Here is a 21,613-nt window from a genome sequence, read left to right as displayed (position 1 = left end):
GCACTGGACACAGTACTGAGCCCTGTGGTATCCGACTGCTTTCCATCCTCCACTGTAAAAACTGCCCATTTATACTCAGTTTCCCATTAACCAGTTTTTAATCCACAGGAGATCCACAAGTTCACATTTGAGTTCTTTCAGCACTCTTGGATGTATGCCATCTGGGACTGGTGACTTGTCAGTTTTTAATTCGTCTATCAGTCATAGGACCTCCTTTCGTCACCTCAATCTGACTTAGGTCTTTCAACGTCCCTTCCGAAATCAGCAGTTCTGGAATAGGCAAGGACCTCTCATCTTCCACAGTGAAGACACAGGGAAAAAATGCATTCAGTTTCTCTGCTGTTTACCTATCATCCTTTAGTAATACTTTTCCCCTTGGTCATCCAAGAGCCCCACTGCCTCCCTGGCTGGTTTGCGTCTACTAATGTTTTTGAAGACATTTTAATTGTTGGTCTTTATGTTTTTTGCAATATGTTCCTCATAGTCCCTTTTTGCCTGTCTGATCACCAACTTGCCAAAGTGTGTACTCTCTTTTATTCACCTCACTCAGATTAGCCTTCCACCGCTTAAAGGACTTCTTAACTTTTACCGCTTGTATTACTTTGTTCGTTAACCATGCCAGGCCTTTTAAAATACCTATTTGTACCTATTGTAACCTGTGATATACATTTTATTTGAGCTTCTAGGGTTGTAGTTTTAAATAGTCTCCAAGCTTCCTGAAGGGATTTTACCTTCCTTACCTTTTCTTTCAGTTTCTTCTTCGCCGGCCCCCTCATTTGAGAGAGTTGTAAAGTTACAGTTAGTTGTGTTGGTCTTTTTGGGCAACTCCATTTTGTCATGGAGTATTATTCTCATTAGCACATGAGGGGTTAGTGGCGGCATCAATTAAGACCCACCTGGCAGCCATCTTGGCATACCACGAAGAGGTTGAGGGTGCCTCTCTCTCTTTTCTCACAAACTAGCCCAACATTTCCTTAAGGGGCTATTAAATGTTTTCCCTCCTTCCCCTCGCATTGTTCCATAGTGGCCACGTCCCATTGACATTGCCATCCAGAAAGGTTGTTTTCCTGGTAGCAGATACTTCTCCTAGGAGGGTGAGTTAGGGGTCCTGTAAGAGTGGTTGAGCTGCGGAACAGACTGCCTCGGGAGGTGGTGGATGCTCCGCTGGACGTTTTCAAGCGGAGGCTGGACGACCATCTTTCAGGTATTTTGTAGGGCTGTCTTTCGGCTATGCTCCTGCAGAGTACAGGGGGTTGGACTAGATGACCTGCAAGGTCCCTTCCAACTCTAACATTCTATGATTCCTCAGGATGGACTCCCTATTTCTGAAAGTTTTTAATGGGAAAGTAGTGCTTCACCGTAGTTTGGATTTCTTCCCTAAAGTGGTCTCCAAATTCCACCTAGTGTGAGATATTGTGTTGCCGGTGTTTTTCCTGTCCCCAGAGTCTAAAGCACTGCATATCTTCGACATTAGGAGTGCCCTACTCTATTATATTGACAGGACTAAGCCTTTCTGATGTGATAAGGCACTCTTTTTATGTTACTGTGGCCCTAAGAAGGGGAGGGCTGCCTCTTTGCAATCCCTTTCCAGAACAGTGATCCAATGTTCCCTCTAAGCTGTGGAGTCTCGTGAGCAAAAATTCTACTTGGTGAGCTACTGGTATTAAAGCTGTGAGTGAGCGATTTGGCTGCTGCATCAATTAGTTTGCTCTGGAGCCGTCCTCCCTGAGCTAAGACAGAAATATGTGAGCCGGAGGCTAAAAAACTGTGAGCTAGCTCACACTAACTCAGCTCAGAGGGAACACTGGTGGTGGCCGCCATCCATTCTTGATACCAGGTGGCTGGGGAACCTTATCCGCTAGAGGTGAGTGTGCTGTCCACCTGGGTACAAGGTTCTTCAGCTGTGTTCCACAGAAGAGTCCTCCTCGTGGACATCTGCAAAGTTGCGACATGGTTGGCAGAGGACACATTCATGAAGCATTATGCTTTGGGTCTTTAGGTCAGGAAGGATATGGGCAAAGCAGTTCTCAAGTTTCTCTTCCAGTGAGAGCTTCACCCCACCTCCTCTGGTGAGTAGCTTGCTAATTGTCCCAATGTGGGGCTGCACTGAAGATGGAAGATGAAAACAGAGTTGTACTTACTTGTAACTGTTGTTCAGCGTCTTCTGTGCAGACACATATTTTGTCCCTCCTGCCTGCTCTGAGCTCTCACATTCCCCCCCCCCCTTTTCTGACTGTGTGGGAGTTTGTGACAGCTTTGCAGGAACTGAGGGAAGGAACATGTGATGGTTTCAACGGGAAAACCATTTTGTCAGCTCTGGAAGGGGCGGGGCTCCCCTTTTGTAGTTTAGCTGGGGAAAGAAGCTCCATGACTGGCTTGCACAAGCACGGTCCCAATTTGTGTCTGTGCAAAAGACGTCAATGAACAACAGTTACAGGTAAGTGCAACTCTGTTTAGTTGGTGCAATTGTCACATCTAACAGAACTAGTCCATTTGATAGGCAGTAGGCAGAAAGTTCTGCATTTCAAAAAAAAGTTGTCAGTCTTTTCTCAAATTTTGGTACCGATCTATGGGTATAACAACTGAGTTTTATAACTGCTCTTCTCTGATGGAAATATTAGTACTATTGTTGGAACTTTGTAATGTAATATGTTAAAACAAAATAAAAATCCTTTAATGGTGATAATTTCACTTTAAATATCAAAGGTGAACAAATGTACAAAGTGTATCAATAGGCATGAATAAAAACCATAGTATTGGGTGTCTCTGATATTTTAAATGATATTCTTATTATGAATTGATCACTTTTTATATGTTGACTTGTAGCATGTTTTCCCCTGTTCCTTCTCAGAAGAGGTCTGTCTGATTTCTGTCCCTTATAGTTTGTGTCAGACCCATGCCTGAAGCGCAGCTGAAATGAGCTCTGATCATTTTAGCTATTTATCATGCTTGAGGGTAAATACACCACTCATTTAAAAATCATCTAAAAATTAAACTGGATACCAAGTGTTACTTTTTCAGTTTTGATAGCAGTTTGAGGAGGCTGTACTCTGCTGTTCAGGTTTAAATTGATAGTTATAAATATAAACTTTGGAATGAATGTTCCAAGTATTCCAGTTCTCAGACATCTACAGAGTTGCCCTTCCTGCTTTTCCTCTGATTATACCCTGTGTTTGGAAGATGCTGTGGCCATTTAAACGCATTACCCTAACCATGGATATTAAATCTGCTAGAAAATACAGGTTCAGTATTTAGCATGAAGCTAATCTGTTTTTAAATAAGCATGGTAACTCCAAAAGTTTCGGTCTATTTTGCAGACGGCGCAGGTGTAGGGCCTCGGCCCCTCCTCCAGGTAAGAGTTATTGCTTGCTATTCTCCCAAGGGTGTGATGCACAGAGACCACGAAGAAGATAGACAGGTTGCTTACCTGTAACTGGTGATCTTCGAGTGGTCATCTGTGCATTCACACCACCCGCCCTCCTTCCCCTCTGCTCTCGGCCCTTCATCTTGTTTCTTTGAAGGCTGTTGGGCGGCGGTCAGAAGGAACTGGCGGGATCTGCGTGCCCCTCCTTGGTCATGCGCAGTGGAGCCGGCGCGTGACCTGGGAGAGGCGCGAAAATCCCTTTTGCTAGCTACCGGTACCGAGAAGGTTCAGCGCAGGCGCAGTATTCCCAAGGGTGTGAATGCACAGATGACCACTCGAAGATCACCAGTTACAGGTAAGCAACCTGTCTTTACTTTTTCAGTTTTGATAGCAGTTTGAGGAGGCTGTACTCTGCTGTTCAGGTTTAAATTGATAGTTATAAATATAAACTTTGGAATGAATGTTCCAAGTATTCCAGTTCTCAGACATCTACAGAGTTGCCCTTCCTGCTTTTCCTCTGATTATACCCTGTGTTTGGAAGATGCTGTGGCCATTTAAACGCATTACCCTAACCATGGATATTAAATCTGCTAGAAAATACAGGTTCAGTATTTAGCATGAAGCTAATCTGTTTTTAAATAAGCATGGTAACTCCAAAAGTTGTCTTCTGTGCACAATAAGGATGTGGGGTGGGGGGTGGGGAGAGAAGTTAAGCTGGAAACAGATAAGCCTACCTGTGCATAGAAGTAATGAAGTAATCTCCAGATAGTCCATTATATCCCCGTTTTAAGTTATCTGGTAAGGTGATCAGAGAAAGCCTTAGAACTTAGGGTGATGTGAGATCCTCAGATGGGGCTCTGCTACAGTTTTGGTTAACAGTTCATCTGAAATTCAGTGGCAGGGCTCTTGACTCTCTTCCCCTTCATTGACATGTGATGCAGTTAGGCTTCACTTCTGTAGAGAGCCAGTTTGGTGTAGTGGTTAAGTGAGCGGACTCTAATCTGGGAGAACCGGGTTTGATTCCGCACTCCTCCACTTGCACCTGGCTGGATGACCTTGGGCAAGCCGTAGTTAAGAGCTGTCCTTGAAAAAGAGCTGTCCTTGAAAAAAAGCCGTTTCTCTCAGAACTCTCTCAGCCCCACCTACCTCACAGGGAAAGGAATTTGTAAGCCGCTCTCCCTTGGGTAGAGAAGGGCGGGGTATAAATCCAATCTCTTCTTCTTCTGTACTGCAAGGAGATGGCAGAAGGCCTCTTGAGTATGTTGGTATATAAGTGAAGGAGAAGGAGAGAAGCAGAGTGAAGTGGCAAGCTGGGGCAGTTGGGAAACTAGTGTTTCTTTACTGAAGGCTCTTACAGATACCGGAGGCTCATCATCTTGCAGCCTTACTTGCAGGATTAACACGTGTAAGCAATCAGTAGATGTATGTGTTCATCTTTTTTTCCCTTTTTTGTAGGATCAAAGTAACAATGAAATTATGATTGGAGTAATGTCAGGAGGCATACTAATTTATAAGAACAGGGTACGAATTAACACCTTTCTATGGTAAGGATGCATTTAAAGGAAATAGCTTTGTGATCATTGCAAGTGTTCATCATTCAAATATTCTATCCAAGTATCTTTTGATTATTCCAGTTATCTCTCTTTTAAAAAGAAGATTGAGCGCTGAAAATTTTTCTTCAGGATTGTCATATGACTCTAATGTATAATTAACTTTATAGATGATGTCTGTCTGTTTCACTTTTATACCATTTTTCATCCAAGGAGCTCAGAATGGCAGATATGATTGTCTGTTACCTTCACAAAACAACCCTGTGAATGAGTTAAGGTTGTGAAAGAGCGACTGGCCCAAGGCTGCTCATTGATTTCTGTGACAGAGTAGAAGATTGAATCCGTGTATTCCTAGCCCTAGTCAAGGGTTTTAACAACTACACCACAAAGACTTATTTTGATCCAAAAAAGTATGGGCAGCCTTTTGCTTGCACATTGGTAATACCTTGTCTCTCCCCCCCCCTTTATCACTGTGACCCCTTGCACATCCCTGCCCAAACCTCCTGAAAGTCAACAGAGCATACAAAGTGGTGCATGATGGAGGAGGAAGAGGAGATTGGATTTATACCCCACCCTTCACTACCCAAAGGTGTCTCAGAGCGGCTTACAAACTCCTTTCCCTTCCCCTCCCCACAACAGACACCCTGTTGGGTGGGGCTGAGAGAGCTCTGACAGAAACTGCTCTTTTTCAAGAACAGCTCTTATCAGAACTACGGCTTGCCCAAGGTCATCCAGCCAGGTGCAAGTGGAGGAGTGGGGAATCAAACCCAGTTCTCCCAGATTAGAGTCCGCTCACTTAACCACTACACCAAACTGGCACCAAACTGATATAGTGTGGGGAGTGGCAATCGGGGGTTATTTCCTGCAGGAGTGCACAGGAGCAGAGCTCCAGCAGTAAAGTGCCCAGGGGGTGGGCACATGCAACAAGTCCCGCCCCCTGTTCCCAGCAGCCCTCAGTCAGAGCAAGAAACAGCCAGGTAAACTGCAGAACCCCCTCCCGGCCCCCTGGTCCAAAACAGTCCAGTGGCACCTTTAAGGCCAAGTTTTATTCAGGTACAAGCTCTCCCTCCTCTGTGGGCCAGCCTGCCCCCCCCCCCCCCCCCCCAAATAGCTAGCAATCCAAAACAGTCCAGTGGAGCCTGAGCGGTGGGTGTTGCCTTCTGACACACTTCCGGTGATGTCAGGGGGTGTGACATATGCAAATGAGTTATGCTAATGAGCTCCTGCACCTCTTTTTCTACGAAATGACCCCTGGTGGCAATTAATGGGGTAGTTGATGGAATAAACCACCACCCCTTCCCTTTTGTGAGCAGAAGTGCCTCGGCTTCCTAAGGACCCTCCTTATATCCAGGTCAATTAATTTCATACGTTCATCAGAGAGAATGCACATTCTACCACCAAGAGATTATTAAATGGATACTGTTAATTTCTGTTGGCATGGAAATTCATAGCAAACCTTGCTTCATAGGATAGCAACTCAGCCAGTGAGAGCATAGTAGTTTGTGTGAGATATTGATTATTCTGCTCCTCCTAGCAAATGGAACTAGGATCCGAAAGCCACGTGTGATATAGTGCATCCATACATGGCCTTTTGGCCCTCCAATTGGTCAGGGGAACCAGTGAAATGCATTTTGCAAGGCCTAGTGTGGTACTCCCAGAAGAGAAAGTCAGCTTCCTCTTCCCTACCCCCCCCCCACCAGTTTCCATTTGCTTATACTTCATTTAAACCAATGCTTACTAATATGTTGCTGTAACCATATAAACATTCATTTAAAACTGAGCCTTTTTATTACCTCAGAAAGGCTGCGATCATACACGCAATTAGACCCGCCATAGGTGCGAATGCCAGGCAGATTTAAGGGTGCGATCAGACAGCAACATCTGGGAAGCACCCCGCAGCCGTCAGCAACCTGTTCTGCTCCACTGCAGAAGCGGAGTTTAAAAGATGCCGGTAAAAATCTGGTAGTAAACAGGTTGTTATGGGCTGCGGATGGATTTTCCCACGTCTGATTGCTCCAGTGTGCTCTCATGGAGTTGGGATGGTCCGATCAGGCCATCCCCACTCCATGCCGTTGTTCCCCCCCCCCTTCTCAGTATGCGCATCGTCGCACACTCCATAGGGAGCCCTCAGTGCTGAGATGCAATTCATCGATTCCTGGCTTAAGCGCATCAGAAACAAACGGCAGGAAAAAAAACCCAAGTGACCTGCGGTTGCATCTGATCACACAGTGGCGGGCTGTGCTTCCAAGGACTGTGTGATCGTGCAACTGCGGGCCAAATTCCTCAGGAGGAAACAGCCTCGCTTCCCCGCCACTTCAGCTGGCATGTGTGACTGCAACCAATGTTCCCTCTAAGCTGTGGAGTCTTCTGAGCAAAAATTCTGCTTTGTGAGCTACCAGCATTAAAGTTGTGAGCAGGTGATTTGGCTGCTGCATAAATCAGTTTGCTTTGGAACCATCCTTCCTGAGCTAAGACCAAAATTGTGAGCTAGCTCACACTAACTCAGCTTAGAGGGAACATTGACTGCAACCATAGTTCATTTTATGTCTTTTGAACATTTAACTTACTACCTTCACAGCTGTAGAACATTGTATAGAATGCACTGCATATTTTTAGGTAGCTTAATGCTCATGCCTGTCATGAAGGGGAAAACAGCCCTTCAGCTGAGCCTATGGGAGTGCTGCTGCAGCATCGAATCCCCTTTCAGAGGGGGGATGGAATGTCTGAGGGAAACCCAGCAGAAGTCAGTTTTTTTGTTTGCCTCGGCAAGAGAGCAAACAGTTTGAAGGATAGCTCTGCCTAGTCGCCTAGCAGAGTGGTTTAACTCTTTTTCTGGGAGAGGACAGAGTACTCTTGTTTGTGAGGCCTGTCTCTGATGAACAGGCCTTGTACCATTTAGTCTGACTCTTGGAAAGGGCAACCTGGTATGGGTTGAATACTGTGTGTGTGAAAGGATCTAACTTAGCAGCTAGTCAGTGAAAGCCCGTTTGTGCCTGTAAGCTTTAATGAGTATTCAGGCCACTCTCTGAAGCCATAACTGGCTTAAATTTATGTGCCTCAGCCAGGTTTTTCCTTTGTCTACCTGGAGATCTGTGCTGCTGAATTGTTTTTAAAACTAACCTGTAAATACATCTTCTTTGTTATTTACATACCACTCCTGTTTCAGTGATCTTCATGCTTCTTTCTCACAATAAAACTTACCTCATGGCAGCGAACTCAAAGCCTTTAACACTTGCTACTGTAAGAACATCTTGCTACCGTAAGAACATCATGTAATTCAAATCAAACCCAGTTTCCCCAAAATGGTTCGAGGCGGTGGGAGTCCCCTCAGTTGGTAGAAAGGGCCTGACACAAATGGTAGTAACTATGGTGACTTGCTTTATGTGGGGCTTCCCCTGAAACTGACTGGAAGCTCCAACTGGTACAAAATGCGCCTGTGCGGGTCCTTACGGGGACCCCACGGAGGGCACACATCCATCCAGTGCTGCACAAGCTGCATTGGTTGCCAGTGGAGCACCAGATCAGATTCAAGGTTTTGGTGCTTCCCTTTAAAGCTCTTAATGGTCAGGGACTTGCATACCTTTGGGACTGCCTCTCCCGATATGTCCCCCGAAGGGCATTAAGATCTGCAGATAAGAATCTTCTAGTGGTTCCCGGACCTAGAGATATCCACTGCATGATCAGATATCCACTGGAGACTGAATAGTTACTAAGAGGATCAAATTACTGGTGGTAGATGAGCCAGTTACCAGTTTACCTCTACCTCAGTTGTTCCCGTGGAGGCGGATGGTCTCCCCAAGGACCACTGTGATTGACGTATAAGAGCAAGCTCTTTGCAGGGACTTTGAAGCTTCATCCTGCTCTCTGAGGGCATCCACTACTTGATCTCTGTTTGCCAGGGCGGCTTCCGTGTGGGCCTCAGACCTGGCTTCTGCAGAGAGTAATGTTCCAAAAGAACTCAAAGATGAACTAAAGAAGATCGCTCTGCCTACAGTTTTTGTGGCTGACGCCACCCGTGACACCTTACAACAATCGGTGCAAGCTTCCCCCATCATTAAGCCAATTCTAGTTAGGGAGATTAGGACCATTTGTCCATGTACAGTAGGATTGAAATTTTCTGATGACCTATAGTAGGCAAGACAAATTCTGAGCCAGATAGTCTCGGTACAATGTCATTTATATATAAATTGAAAAGTAAAGGGGCTAATACACACCCCTGCTTTACTCCCTTTCCCACTGGGATTTCACTGGTTAGGGAGCCTGAGATGCCCACTTTGATTTTTGCATATGTATCTGAGTATAACTCATGTATGAGAAACAGCATTCTTTTATCAATATTTGTCTTTGCCAATTTCTCCCAAAGTTGGTCTCTATCAATAGAATCGAAAGCTGTGGCCAGATCAACAAACACTACATACAGAGCTTTAGTTATAGAAAGTATTTGTCCAAGGTATATTCAGATATTATTAGTTCAGGGTCAGTATATAGGCACCTTCTTGAGTGTTAGTGCTTACTTACTCCCAAAATAGTCCAGAGCTCAAGACAAAGGGAAATTATGGAACCAGCTGTTTACAACTCTTGAAGACCTAATGCCTCAGTACCCTAGCTCCAAGATTATTTTAAGTAGGGATTTTTAATGGTAGGATTGGCTCGGGAAATCTTGAGACATGTACAGGCACTTGTGCTCAGGTTGCTCAACAAGCCTCTCTTCTAGATCGCTGCTCTTTAGATCCTGTAATTAGCAAATCTGGCTTGAAATTTCTAGTGCTGCTTTCTTTGTTCAACTTGTACATTTTGCATGGGACAAGGTTTGATAAATCAGGAGGTTCGTACACATATTTATCTTCTGTTTAGGGTTGCCAAGTCCCAGGAAGTAGTCCAGTTCACACAGCGTGCCTCAATGACATCACCCAGAAGTTACGTAATCACGCTGGGCACGTTGCAGAGCGACGCTCTAGCAATCGCCTTTAAAAACTCTGGTACCATAGAGTTTTCATGGCGATTGCTAGAGCATCGCCCGGCGACGTGCCCAGTGTGTGAAAGAGAAGGGTTTTATTGTATTTAGCCATAGGCCATTACAAACCAAAAACAGAGAAAAAATACTATAAAACTTAGATAATTGTATAAAATAGAGTACAGTCTAAAATATTATAAAACCATAAAACCGAAGTTATGAACAGTTAATTAAATCACAGCATACCCACTAAGATCAATATTAACTAGTACCCCTCGTGCCCAGTGTGATCACGTCACTTCCGGGCGATGTCATCGTGCTGGGCACATCGGCCTGATCTGGCCACTTTGGGGGTGGGGTTCCCTCTGCCGACTGGATTGGACTGGCGGATTGGGGGCCCTTTTGGTGGGGGAATTCTCGCCCCCCGGGGGGACTTGGCAGCCCTACTTCTGTTCATGCTAGTACAATTAATTACATAGCTGTTTATCCTATGCTATTGGGCCTACTGAATCATTTTGAAGTGGGTGACAGCACTGCCAGTGATCATTGTCCTCCAAAGTTAGTAATAAATTTTAACAGCAGAATTTTTTTAGCTCCAACATCCGAATCCACCGAAGATATGGAGCAGTTAAAGAATACAGTAGCTCTAGCACTGTATCTAGTCTGTTCCCGTCTCTCTGCTGTTTTCGGATCTACCAGTAATTCCTAAAGTGTATCTGGGATTTTCTCAGGATTTCCCCCCCCTCCCCGCCTTTCCTGAGAAAACCCAGATACATTTGGGAAGCCAAAATATACCCCCAAAATACCAGTAAGGTATTTTGGGGGTGTATTTTCAGCTCAGATAGATCCAAATGCACACCTCTAGTTTCCATTTAATTCTGTGTCAGTCCTTTTTGCTTTATATTTCATGCATCATTTTGTTACTGTTTTCAGCTATAATAAAATTAATCAGTTCTTAAGGTTGCATGTTTCTTACAAAATGTAGAGGTTCTCGGTCGAAGTAAATAATTTTAGATATTCCTCTGTGTTTCTCACCAAATTTCTGAGTGTATAATACATCTTCTTCTTGGGAAGTTAAAAAAAAATCATTCAGGCTGGATTGTCTTGGCTTTCTTTATCTGTTGCTGTTGGGAAGTGATACAGTCACACAGGGATTCCGATTGGGATAGTTGTGATACTGACTCATCCATTTGTCTCTGGCCCACACACACTGTCATTCCTCAGGCAAGAGCTGTTGCTGCATGGGAACACTAATTTTACTCTTTGCTGTCTGGTTTACTATATTGCCATTCATTAACAGATCGCAAACTTTATTGAGTTTGTTTGTATGATATTTTAGAGCAGGGGACTCAATGTTCCCTCTAAGCTGTGGAGTCCCATGAGCCAAAATCCTACTTTGTGAGCTACTGGCATTAAAGTTGTGAGCAGGTGATTTGGCTACTGCATCAATTAGTTGGCTCTGGAGCCCTCCTTCCTGAGCTAAGACAAAAATGCGTGAGCCGGAGGCGAAAAAACTGTGAGCTAGCTCACGCTAACTCAGCTTAGAGGGAACACTGGCAGGGGTCCCCATTGTGGTGCCTGTAAGCACCTTGGCATCCCCTGACACCTTTTGTAGTGCCCACAAAGTGTTTTTAGAAAGTGGGTGCACCTGGTGGGGCTTTTGGCCAGCAAGGTTTTTGATTGGCCATTATTTGCTTGGCTGTGTAGATTTTTTAAAAAAACATTGTTTTGGTAAAAGCTGCTACCACAGCTCAAGGATCTTTACTTGTGTGACTGAAGGTAAGCCATGACAACCATTTTGTGGTTGGCTCCGCCTCCTGAAGCATCCATTTTGTTGGCTGTACTGACTTCTCTGTGCCACCAATCTAAAGGTGCCCACAGACTCAAAAAGGTTGTGGACCCCTGTTTTAGCGGCTTCCTTACCTAAAATATTGGCCGTTGAATTCTCTGATCTTGCCTATATCTTCTGTATAACTTCTTGTACGGTCTAGTCAGTAATTTGTCTTTCCTTAGTAGCATAGTAAATAAGTTATGAGCATGGTGATAGCCATTCTCATGGTGTTTATAGAACATGTTTTGACCACCAGCCGTTTTGTTGTCCACTGACAGTTCTGCTACCAGCTGCATGTGAAAAATAGCGACATCACACAGTGGTGAGATTGACATCACATATCCAGTGAGAATAGCAAGCATAAAAGCCAGGACATTTGTCCACCCTTCTCTCAACCCTGATATTGTATGAGCTGAATGAGTAGAAGTGGTACAATCATAGAAATACTTTAAACAAATCAATAAATACAGAGCTTGGAGACAAGTTCAAATTTTACCTTTGACAGATAGAACCATTTCCCCCCATCTGTTCTAACACCCAGCCAAAGCCAGTATTTCTAGTATTTTCTTGAGTTGAAATAAATATATGGCAGAAGAAAAGTTCATAGATTATAGAAAGAAAGAAAAAGTAATGAAAGCACAGCCCAAATTAGTAACTTCTGTCCCGGAATAATAACCTGGTGATAAATATTTGCGCATTAGGGAACATAAGAAGAGCCCTGCTGGATCAGACCAATGGTCCATCTAGTCCAGCATCCTGTCTCACACAGTGGCCAACCAGTTCCACTGGAGAGTCAACAACAGGTCAAAGAGGCTGAGGCCTTCCCCTGATGTAGCCACTGGGATTCAGACAGTGGCCCAATCTGCATCTAGCATTTGCTCCGCTGTCTTACCAAACCCACACTGGAACAGAAATTCCCGTCTACATTACATGCCACTTTCACTTAGATTGAATGTTGCATTTTATGGCAGTGTCCAGACTGCATGCCACTTTCACTTTGTTTGATCTCTGGTTTTATGGTGGCTGTCTGCATAGATTTATGGCCGTTTTATGGTCATTTGGGGGTGACTCTGCAGTCAGTATGGTGTTGGCCCAGGGTAGTTGAATATGGTTTTGAGCGGCATCTTTTTCTGTTCCAGTGTGGGTTTGGTAAAACAACTGAGAAAATGCTAAATGCAGATTGGGCCAGTGACTGCCTCTGGAGGTTCCCCTCAGTCACCGTGGCTAATAGCAATTGATAGACTTATCCTCCATGAATCTATCCAATACCCTTTTAAAGTTGTTTATTCCTGTGGCCATCACTACATTCTACATTTTAATCACTCTGTGTAAAGTAGTGTTTCATTTTGTGTGTCCTGAACCTGCTGCCCATCAGCTTCCCTGGATGCCTTGAAGTTGTAGTATTTGGGAAGAGGGAGGAAAATTTCTCTTTCTCGTCTCTCTCCACCCCATGCATAATTTTATAAATTATCTATGTCCCCTCTTAGTCATCTGTTTACTAAACTGAAAAGTCCCAGACTCTTCAGCCTTTCCTCGCAGTGGGTCGACACTTTCACTACAACCCCCAAGGTCTTTCCCCATCTCAGTTTCAGCAAGTTCAGACCCGTTAACTTTTACTTGAAGTTGGGATTTTTTGTCCCAATGTGCATCACCGTACACTTACCAACACTGAACTTCATTTGCCACATTGTCACCCAGTCACCCAGTTTGTGGAGGTTCTCTTGGAGCCCTTCATAGTACAGCCTTGGTTTTCACCATCCTGAATAATGTTGTGTCATCTGCAAACTTGGCCACTACACTATTCATTCCCAGTGCCATATCACCAATGAATAAATGAAATAGTACCAGCCCCAATACCGATCCCTTGTGGGACTCCACTGCTTAATTCCCTCCATTGTGAGAACTGTCCATTGATTCCTACTCATCACTTCCTGTCATTTAATCAGTTATTAATCCATAAGAGAACCCGTCCTCTTAGTCCATGACTGTTGAGTTTATTCAGGAAAAGGAGACATGGGTCCAAATAACTCTCCTGTCATAATCTACTATATCATGTCATTTCAGTTGTAATCATGTTGCTAGCCAGAAGCTGTATTGTGCTGGGCAAAGGGGTCTTGCATGCGACCTTTTATCCAGCTCACAAACTTTATATCGGGATAAGTGAGTACCATAAGATGGTTTTTGCATGGCTAAAATTAGCTGCCCACATTGGAACCAGCCTGCTGCCAGTTTCATGGCAAGTTTATTTTTATTTAATTAGTTACTAAACATTTATATTCCACCTTTCTTGATGGTTCAAGGCAGTTTACAGATTCTATAAACCTGTCATTTTTTCATTTTTATGAAGCAAATATGCAGGTTATTTCTCTCTGAGAAGGAAAAAATAAATCCCATTGTTCATTTGTGTTTATGAAAGTTTATCACAATTCTGCGGTCTAGATCCAAGACTGAACTTTAGTTGCTTTCACATGCACTGGAGTTGAAAGATCCTAAGCCTGACATATTTTAATCCTGTTTCTTCCAGAGACCTCTGGGAAACAAACATGGTTTTTCCATCCTCCCTCTTACCCTTATAACACCCTAATTCTGAGAGTTAGTGAGCTTCACAGCTGAGTGGGTATTTAAACCATATCTTCCCAGTCCTAATCCAACACTAATCACTATACCCCACTGGCTCTTCATAGCAACTGTAGTTCAGTAATGGTTAGACTTTACTGTTAGCTAGATTAGCTAGATAATCTTCTCTGATTTTTCAGAGGAAACTTCAAGGCAGAGGGTACTGCAAGAATAGAATTTATTCTGTGGTGAGATTGGGATGATGAGTTAGAGGGGTTTTTTTCTATGAATACAATAAAAAGGGTACTGTTTCTGGTTGCTAAATATAGGCATCACGGCCTGTCCAGATACTTTTACATGAATGGAAGATTATACATATAAAGAAACATTACAGCATTCTGATTTTGTTTAATTTTCACTTAGGTTGAAGATTGTAAAAATTTCCTTTAAATGCAAGCAGTTTTTTATTCAACTTAGAAAAGAATTGGTGAGTACCCATCTTAATCATCTGCCATTGGCTGTGAAGTTACAGAGTGGCTTGCTGTTATGAGTGTCTGTTATCATGCAGTTGATATGTCTTCACATGGACTGAAATCCTATTTTTACCATTATGTAGTAATTCTTTAATAAATCGCTGGGAGCATATGTGACAGTTTAAATTATGCTTAAATGTTAGACTATTTTGGCTTGCATTTATAGAATTTCTGAGATGCACGCCTCTGAATCTGTTGGTTAAAAGCATGCTGCAGTCTGTTTAGTGTATGTTCTGTTTCGTTACAGTGCACCTTGTAGTTCCTGTGGTGCTGTAGAAACAATTAAAAATCATTTAACACCTCTTTAGTCTTGATTTTTTGTTTCAAAAGGAGATAGTGTCTAAAATGTATATGTACTGCTGATGTTAGGTCAAATTGTACAAGGAATCATTTAGTTAATTGTACTAGTTATTTGCAGCTGTACAATCATGACTTTTTAAAACAGTGCTTTCTAGGGTCGCCAGGTCCCTCAAAGTCTCCAGCGAGGGACTTTGGGGGGCATTACTGGAGGGGATAGGGAGTCCCCAGTGTGATGACATCACTCAGAAGTGACATCATCACGTCGGGGGGAGGCCGAGTGCACCGGCACGCTGAAGCCCCGAATTTGGTGCATGGCCCTCACCTCTCCCCAGTGGATGTCTTTAAACACTGTTGGGAAGAGGGGTCTGGCAAGCCTAGTGCTGTCCAACACTTAATTCTTCAGGTTATGTACACGGGATTGCAAAATTGTATGTAACTTCTGGAAAACCTGTACTATTGCGGCGGAAGAGTACTACAGTATTTGCATGTAACGCTCACACTTCATTATGCGGGAAGGCATTAAGACCCAAGAAGTTTAGCAAGTGCTCAGGATTAATGAACTGTGTGCCTTGAAAACCCCTGAATCCCTGGAATCCTCTGTAACATACTGGTGGATATTTAGGTCAAGTGCTCTTTTAGACATGAAAAATATTCTCCAAAGGTGTAAGTCCCTTTATTGTTCTTCTTAAGTACATCTTTATAAAAACAAATATGCAAAAACAAATCTTACTAGGGAATTGTTTTTTGCTTGACATATTCACTGAGAGGCCTTTTGCACTGGTTAGTAAAAAGAATTAACTTTTCATAGCAGCCTCAAATACATTTCATGAGCAGGAGACTCATATTGTCAAATAAAATGTAAAACTTTTCCTTGCAGCATGAATCTAGAGAAACTTTACTGGGATTCAACATGGTGAATTATCGAGCATGTAAGAATTTATGGAAAGCTTGTGTAGAACATCATACCTTCTTCCGGTTAGACAGACCACTGCCACCTCAGAAGAACTTTTTTGCACATTATTTTACTTTGGGTTCAAAGTATCGGTACTGGTAAGTTTGGGCTTGTATGATGTATTGATGTTACACAAGAAATTATTATTATAATAGTAAATATAGGCTGCTCCAAATCGATCATTGTTGAAATAGCTTGGTGAGATCAAGTATACATCAATTTTTGAAAATTCCACATTCCAGACATTCGTTAGAAGTTGTTTGGAAGGTAATGTAGGGAATTAAAGAAATATAAGTAACAATCAAGTTCAATTTCAGAAGACTTCTTTATAGAGTACTTTATCAGTACTTAAATTGAAAACTTGATATTTCTTTATCAGTGCTGTCCAAAGAATGTGTTGACCTCTTGTGTTTTATTGTTCATTTTTTGAGTGTCTGATAAGCCCAAAATGGAGTCTGTGATGCTGCAAAAGTTAAATTTCAAGGATGAAGAGAATTTTATGAATTTAGCCAACTCCATTCAGGTCCAGGAACACACTGGTGGGGGATGTCTAGATGGCGTGTTTTAGCCTGCATATGATGATTCGCCTTGTGGGGTGGTGGTGGTAAGGAAGACAGCAAAAGAGGATGGCAGACCATGGCTTATATTCCACCACACTGTGCAGCAAAGTTTTAAGCTTTCTTCAACCCTAAGGAGCTTCCTCCAGTTCGGGCTTCCTCCAGTTTATCACAAGTTGGGAGAAAGCTCAAACTATAGGTCACTATAAGTCAAATGCTATTATACTTGGGGGGGGGGTGTTAACCCCCCATGAATGTTTTGAAGATTTCAGATTTTTCTGAAAATTTGGGGGGGGGGGGGTTTGAAGAAAAATCTGTTTCATGCATGTGTACTCCTGATCCGTGACTTTAGGTATCCGCAGATAAGGGCCCCACTTGGGAAATAGTACATAGATAAAGCAAAGACATCTAAAAGTGAACAATTGTGGTTCTCTGCAGTCAGCATAGTACCTTAAGTTAGTTCTAGTAAGAATTTTTTGGCAGCTATTACATAGATTCTGGAAGGACAGCAGATATATCTCAAGTTTATTTGCTGTGACCTTATCATACCTAACATTCAGTCTGTTTGGGGTTAAGAAAAGAGCGTTGCAAATTCTACTGTTAAGCTTGGGTCACTCAGAGTTGCTTATGTTAATCAAATGAGCTATCCCCATCAATCTGCTTTCATGGTATACACAGATTGTAATTTGTAAAATTCCTTTCAGTGGAAGAACAGAAGTTCAGTCTGTACAGTATGGTAAAGAAAAGGCAAATAAGGACAGAGTATTTGCCAGGTAAGCAATTTAAATTGGTTTATAGCTAATGTTTATTGTATGATGATTGGTACAGATTTTTAAATTTATTTCAGTCTGTCTCTCCCTGTACTCTATCAGCACTGTTCTAATGTTTTGAGATCTTACTTTCACATTACCCTGTAAGAGAGGCTAAAAAAAGACATTTCTTCCTCAGTGTTATTTGAATTAGTCTTCTTTGCTTAAATTTTTTTTTAATCGGGAAGCACTTAATTTTATCAGCCATATTTATATGATGTGCTCATTAAGATGCAACACTAGAGTCAGTTAATATTTGCAAACGTCAGTTTATCAGAGCCCAGAAGAAGGTATTCCAGTCCATGTGTATTGTAAATAAAAGTTAAATGCCTAGCTCAGTTATATATGCCTGTGCCTCTATGTTTACATGTTTTATCAAATATTGTACATATATTCATTTGTATTGTAAAGCTTGTTTTTATGTTGTGATTGTTTGCTGCCTTGGGAGTCCTAATTTGGGTGCATACAAATGCTTTAAAGATATAAAATATAGCAACCACAGTCTTAGTTTATTATGTATTTATTGGAGAGCAGAGGTCAGATTGTGTCGTTTGCTGCCTTGTTTCCGAATTTCTCAAATTGGGATGTACCAGTAGGAGGCAACCAGCCTTGTTTCTCTCAACCAAGGAGGAGTTTTGCCACTCTTACACATATGTAGCGAATCCCATCCATTCTGTTGCAATGAGTAGATTTGTGCCTGGTTTTTCTCTCATTTGATTCACTTTTATGGGTTTTTTATAGGCAAGAGTTATTGGTGCAGAAAATGGGGTGGGGATGTTTATTCACTGGTAACAGCAAAAGGGAAGAAGGCTGGTCAATTAAAATGAACATAGGCCTTTTATTAGTGATAGCAGGGGGCCATTTACCCTTTCAGCTCAGATTCTTCATATAAACTCTTGAGAAGATAGCCATTCGTGTAGTCTAGTGAGATGCAGGGCTTGCTACTACAAACACATCCTGCACCCCTGGGGAAGTGTTTTGGGGCTGGGGCCTCTCACACTCTTCCAGATTGCCCCCCTTGTTTAGCTGCCTTGGGCACTGCCTAGTTAAGGTATCTCACCTACCACTTACCTTTCCTACAGCCTTAAATTTTCTTTTAATCTAAGTGGATTCTGTTCCCATTGCTTAATTCCCATGGGAAGCATTTAATAAAATATTTGTATTTGACCTTTTGATATGAAATATCAGAACCCCTTACATGAGAAAATAAAAACTAACTTCAGATGTGGCCAACCATAAAACCTTTGATAGCGATAGTAGATAAAACAGGGCCTCGGCAGATGACTTTAGTAGCCAAATCGGCTGGTTTTGGTGAAGATGTCCCTTCAGCTGTGGTGGGTCTTAAATTGTTCAGGGCTTTTAAATCAGCAATCCCTGTAGACACTGGTTCAGGAATTTCACTGCTTTCTTTGGATCAGATACCTAGGTAGAGTTGGATGTCATCAGCATATTGATTATACTGTAATCCATTTCTCAACCAACTGTATAGAACCTTGCAGAGTCCATGGGTCAAAGGGCAGTGCAACAATCTCCTAGTTCCACCTTCTGGATGTTGTCCTTTGGGAAGAACCGGAACCACTAATGCCATCAAATCAATCTAAAGGACACCATAGGTGATGGCATTGAAAACTGCTGATAGGTCCAGGAGAGCCAACAGAGATGCTCTGTGTCCTTCTCCTCAGGTTATATCCACTAATGCAACCAGAGTGCCTTCAGCACCAAAAGCAAATTGAAAGCCAAACTTAGTAGGGCTCAAAATAATCATTTTAATACAAGGAAGCCTGGAGTCGTGAGTCCACCACACCCTAAGTCACCTTGCCTAGTGAAAGGAGTGGGGGCAACTGTTGTAAAATGATCGAGATTTGTAAGAATGGCCTTTTCAGTAATAGACACACTACTGTCTCTTTAAGCAAAATGGGCATCTGCCCAGATACTCTGATCCTCTCTGTCCGCTCTCCGGACAGGAATGGCAATAGTTGAATATGTTAGTGGTCAGCATCACATCCCCCCAAATTTTGTCCCCATGTTCAGGTTCCCAAACTGAAACGTACCCATCACAATAGGAGAAGTGGTAGCCCTGGAATCAGCAGGGGGGAAAAATAGTATCTGATCTGGTGCCTAAACCAGAGCTGATATGAGTGATTTTCTATTTAAGATTGTTTGCTGATGTTTAGCAAAAAGTAATGTACCCAGAACTTCCCTCTCGTTCTAAATGCTAATAAAGAAATAATACCTAACCACTCAGAAACGCTTCTCTGGATAATGTTGAGTAAAGTTTATTTCCTTGCCACCATAACTTCCACAAAACAGGATGTAAAATGGGCTTTACCTGGCAATCAGATTTGTCCTAAGCAGTGCTCCCTCTAAACTGTGGAGTCTTGTGAGCAAAAAATTCTATGTTGTGAGCTACTGGTATTAAAATTGTGAGTGAGCAATTTGGCTACTGCATAGATTAATTTGCTCTGGAGCCATCCTTCCTGACTGAAGGCAAAAATGTGTGAGCTGGAGGCTAAAAAACTGAACTAGCTCACACTAACTCAGCTTAGAGGGAACACTTGGTCCTAAGGGTTTTGCAATTGTTACAGTAGCAGTCATCCCTGACAACTCATCTCTCCTACCCCCATCTCCTCAGTAAACCAAGCACCTAAGTGTGAGGGACAGTCAGTAAGAGAGGGCATTTAGGATGATTTTGTCAAGTGCCTAGACCATTTGCTCATTCCAGGGGTCAGCCAGTTTGTTTCCGGGATTAGTTCAATGGGGCCAACACCCAAAGCCATCAGGAAACCATTCAGATCTGGTTCTCCCATCCCTCTGGAGAGTTATAACTCCTTTCCTGGCAGATATATAAGCTGATTAGAGTCATAACTGATTCTCTTGTTTGTTAACAATCATTATGCAAGTTTAACAAGACATCTTACAGATACGTGTGCCACATGTGCATGTTTGTGCATAGGGTTATTTTTTCCCTATTTTGTAAAATAATTGTATTAATGGCTACAGAGTTTTAGCACTGTGTAACATATTCTAAACTTGGCAAATCCTGACATACACACATTTTTTTATAGTGGATCCTCTTGTACCCTGCTCTGCTGTAGGCTTCTTTGGAATGTTCATGCTCCTTTTCTGATAAAGCCTGCAGTTTACTGCAGCTGTTGGATTAATTAGTGTCCTGCTTCATGAAATATAGACTAGTACAGGGGTGTTGAACTCATTCGTTACGAGAGCCAGATCTGACATAAATGAGACCTTGTTGGGCCGGGCCATGTGTGTCATAAAATGTAATGCCAGGTAGCAGGGATATAAACTTTATAAAGGACACAAACACAAAGACTTTTTACTTAAAATAAAAACATGCTTTAACACTCTTGCAATATTTTGTTTATTTAACAGTGTCTGATAACTGACACCTCTTGCTCTGAATTATTGCATCAAAATGTCTGTGCTGTTGCAATCTTGAGTATGCTGTTCAGGTGTGTATCTGTAAGCTGCAAACCTATGATGATGCAGCAGCAGCAGAACTGGAAGAAGAAGCAGAAGACAGTCCCACTGTGGGCCTGATAGAAGCCCTCCGGGGGCCTGATCCGGCCCCTGGGCCACATGTTTGACACCCCTGGATTAGTACTTCAGTATATATTACATACAAATGTATATAAGGAAACCAGACACCACTTTCTTCTAAGCAAAAGCATCTTTGGCACAGGAGTAGAGAAGCACCAAGGGAAGAGGACAACCTGTCCTGCTGGCTGCTTCTCCTCACTGTATGCGAGCTTCTAGATATATCAAATCTGCAACAGTGGAACAATGTAAGACTGGACAGTTAGGATATCTAGTCAAGTGTTTTTCAATAATAAACCTACAATTTAATTTTTCTTTTTCAACAATACAATGTTCTTCATAAAATGCATTCATCCCCCGCAGTTATACAAGTAAATAAATATGTTATGTATTACACACGTTCATTCTACAGGCTTCTGCTGAGAACAGAAGGAAAACCTGTCTAAAATAATTTGTTTAAACGATGGCTGCACATTTTAACAGCTCCTTTATGCTGGAAGATTAATTCTACTTTCGTTTATAGTCTCACAATTATTGAGGCATTCCAGAGATTGTACTGATAGTTTTGCACAAATATCTCTGTTTTAGGTCCCCTAGTAAACCTCTGGCTCGCAGATTGATAAGCGGGATGGACTGGGAGGTTGTCAGCAGG

At 42.5% G+C, this 21,613-nt stretch overlaps 1 protein-coding gene across 1 annotated transcript in view; it reads left to right on the top strand.

Moving 5' to 3' along the window:
• The window catches only part of LOC107109934 (tyrosine-protein phosphatase non-receptor type 4-like), a gene marked incomplete at its 3' end in the record, with an annotated part of 67,709 nt that overhangs the window by 43,560 nt on the left and 2,536 nt on the right, over positions 1-21,613 (top strand). Inside the window, exons 9-13 of the mRNA XM_015410645.1 lie at positions 4,820-4,908; positions 14,679-14,742; positions 15,966-16,138; positions 17,302-17,370; positions 21,550-21,608. Of these exons, the coding sequence (XP_015266131.1) occupies positions 4,820-4,908; positions 14,679-14,742; positions 15,966-16,138; positions 17,302-17,370; positions 21,550-21,608 (454 nt within the window). The remainder of the gene's footprint in view (positions 1-4,819; positions 4,909-14,678; positions 14,743-15,965; positions 16,139-17,301; positions 17,371-21,549; positions 21,609-21,613) is intronic.

The sequence above is a fragment of the Gekko japonicus genome, unplaced genomic scaffold (genome assembly GCF_001447785.1).
Source record: "Gekko japonicus isolate JY-2015 unplaced genomic scaffold, Gekko_japonicus_V1.1 scaffold4367, whole genome shotgun sequence".
NCBI classification, from domain to species: Eukaryota; Metazoa; Chordata; class Lepidosauria; order Squamata; family Gekkonidae; genus Gekko; species Gekko japonicus.
The sequence above is the reverse complement of the archived record's forward strand: the minus strand, read 5'-3'. Positions and strand labels throughout refer to the sequence as shown.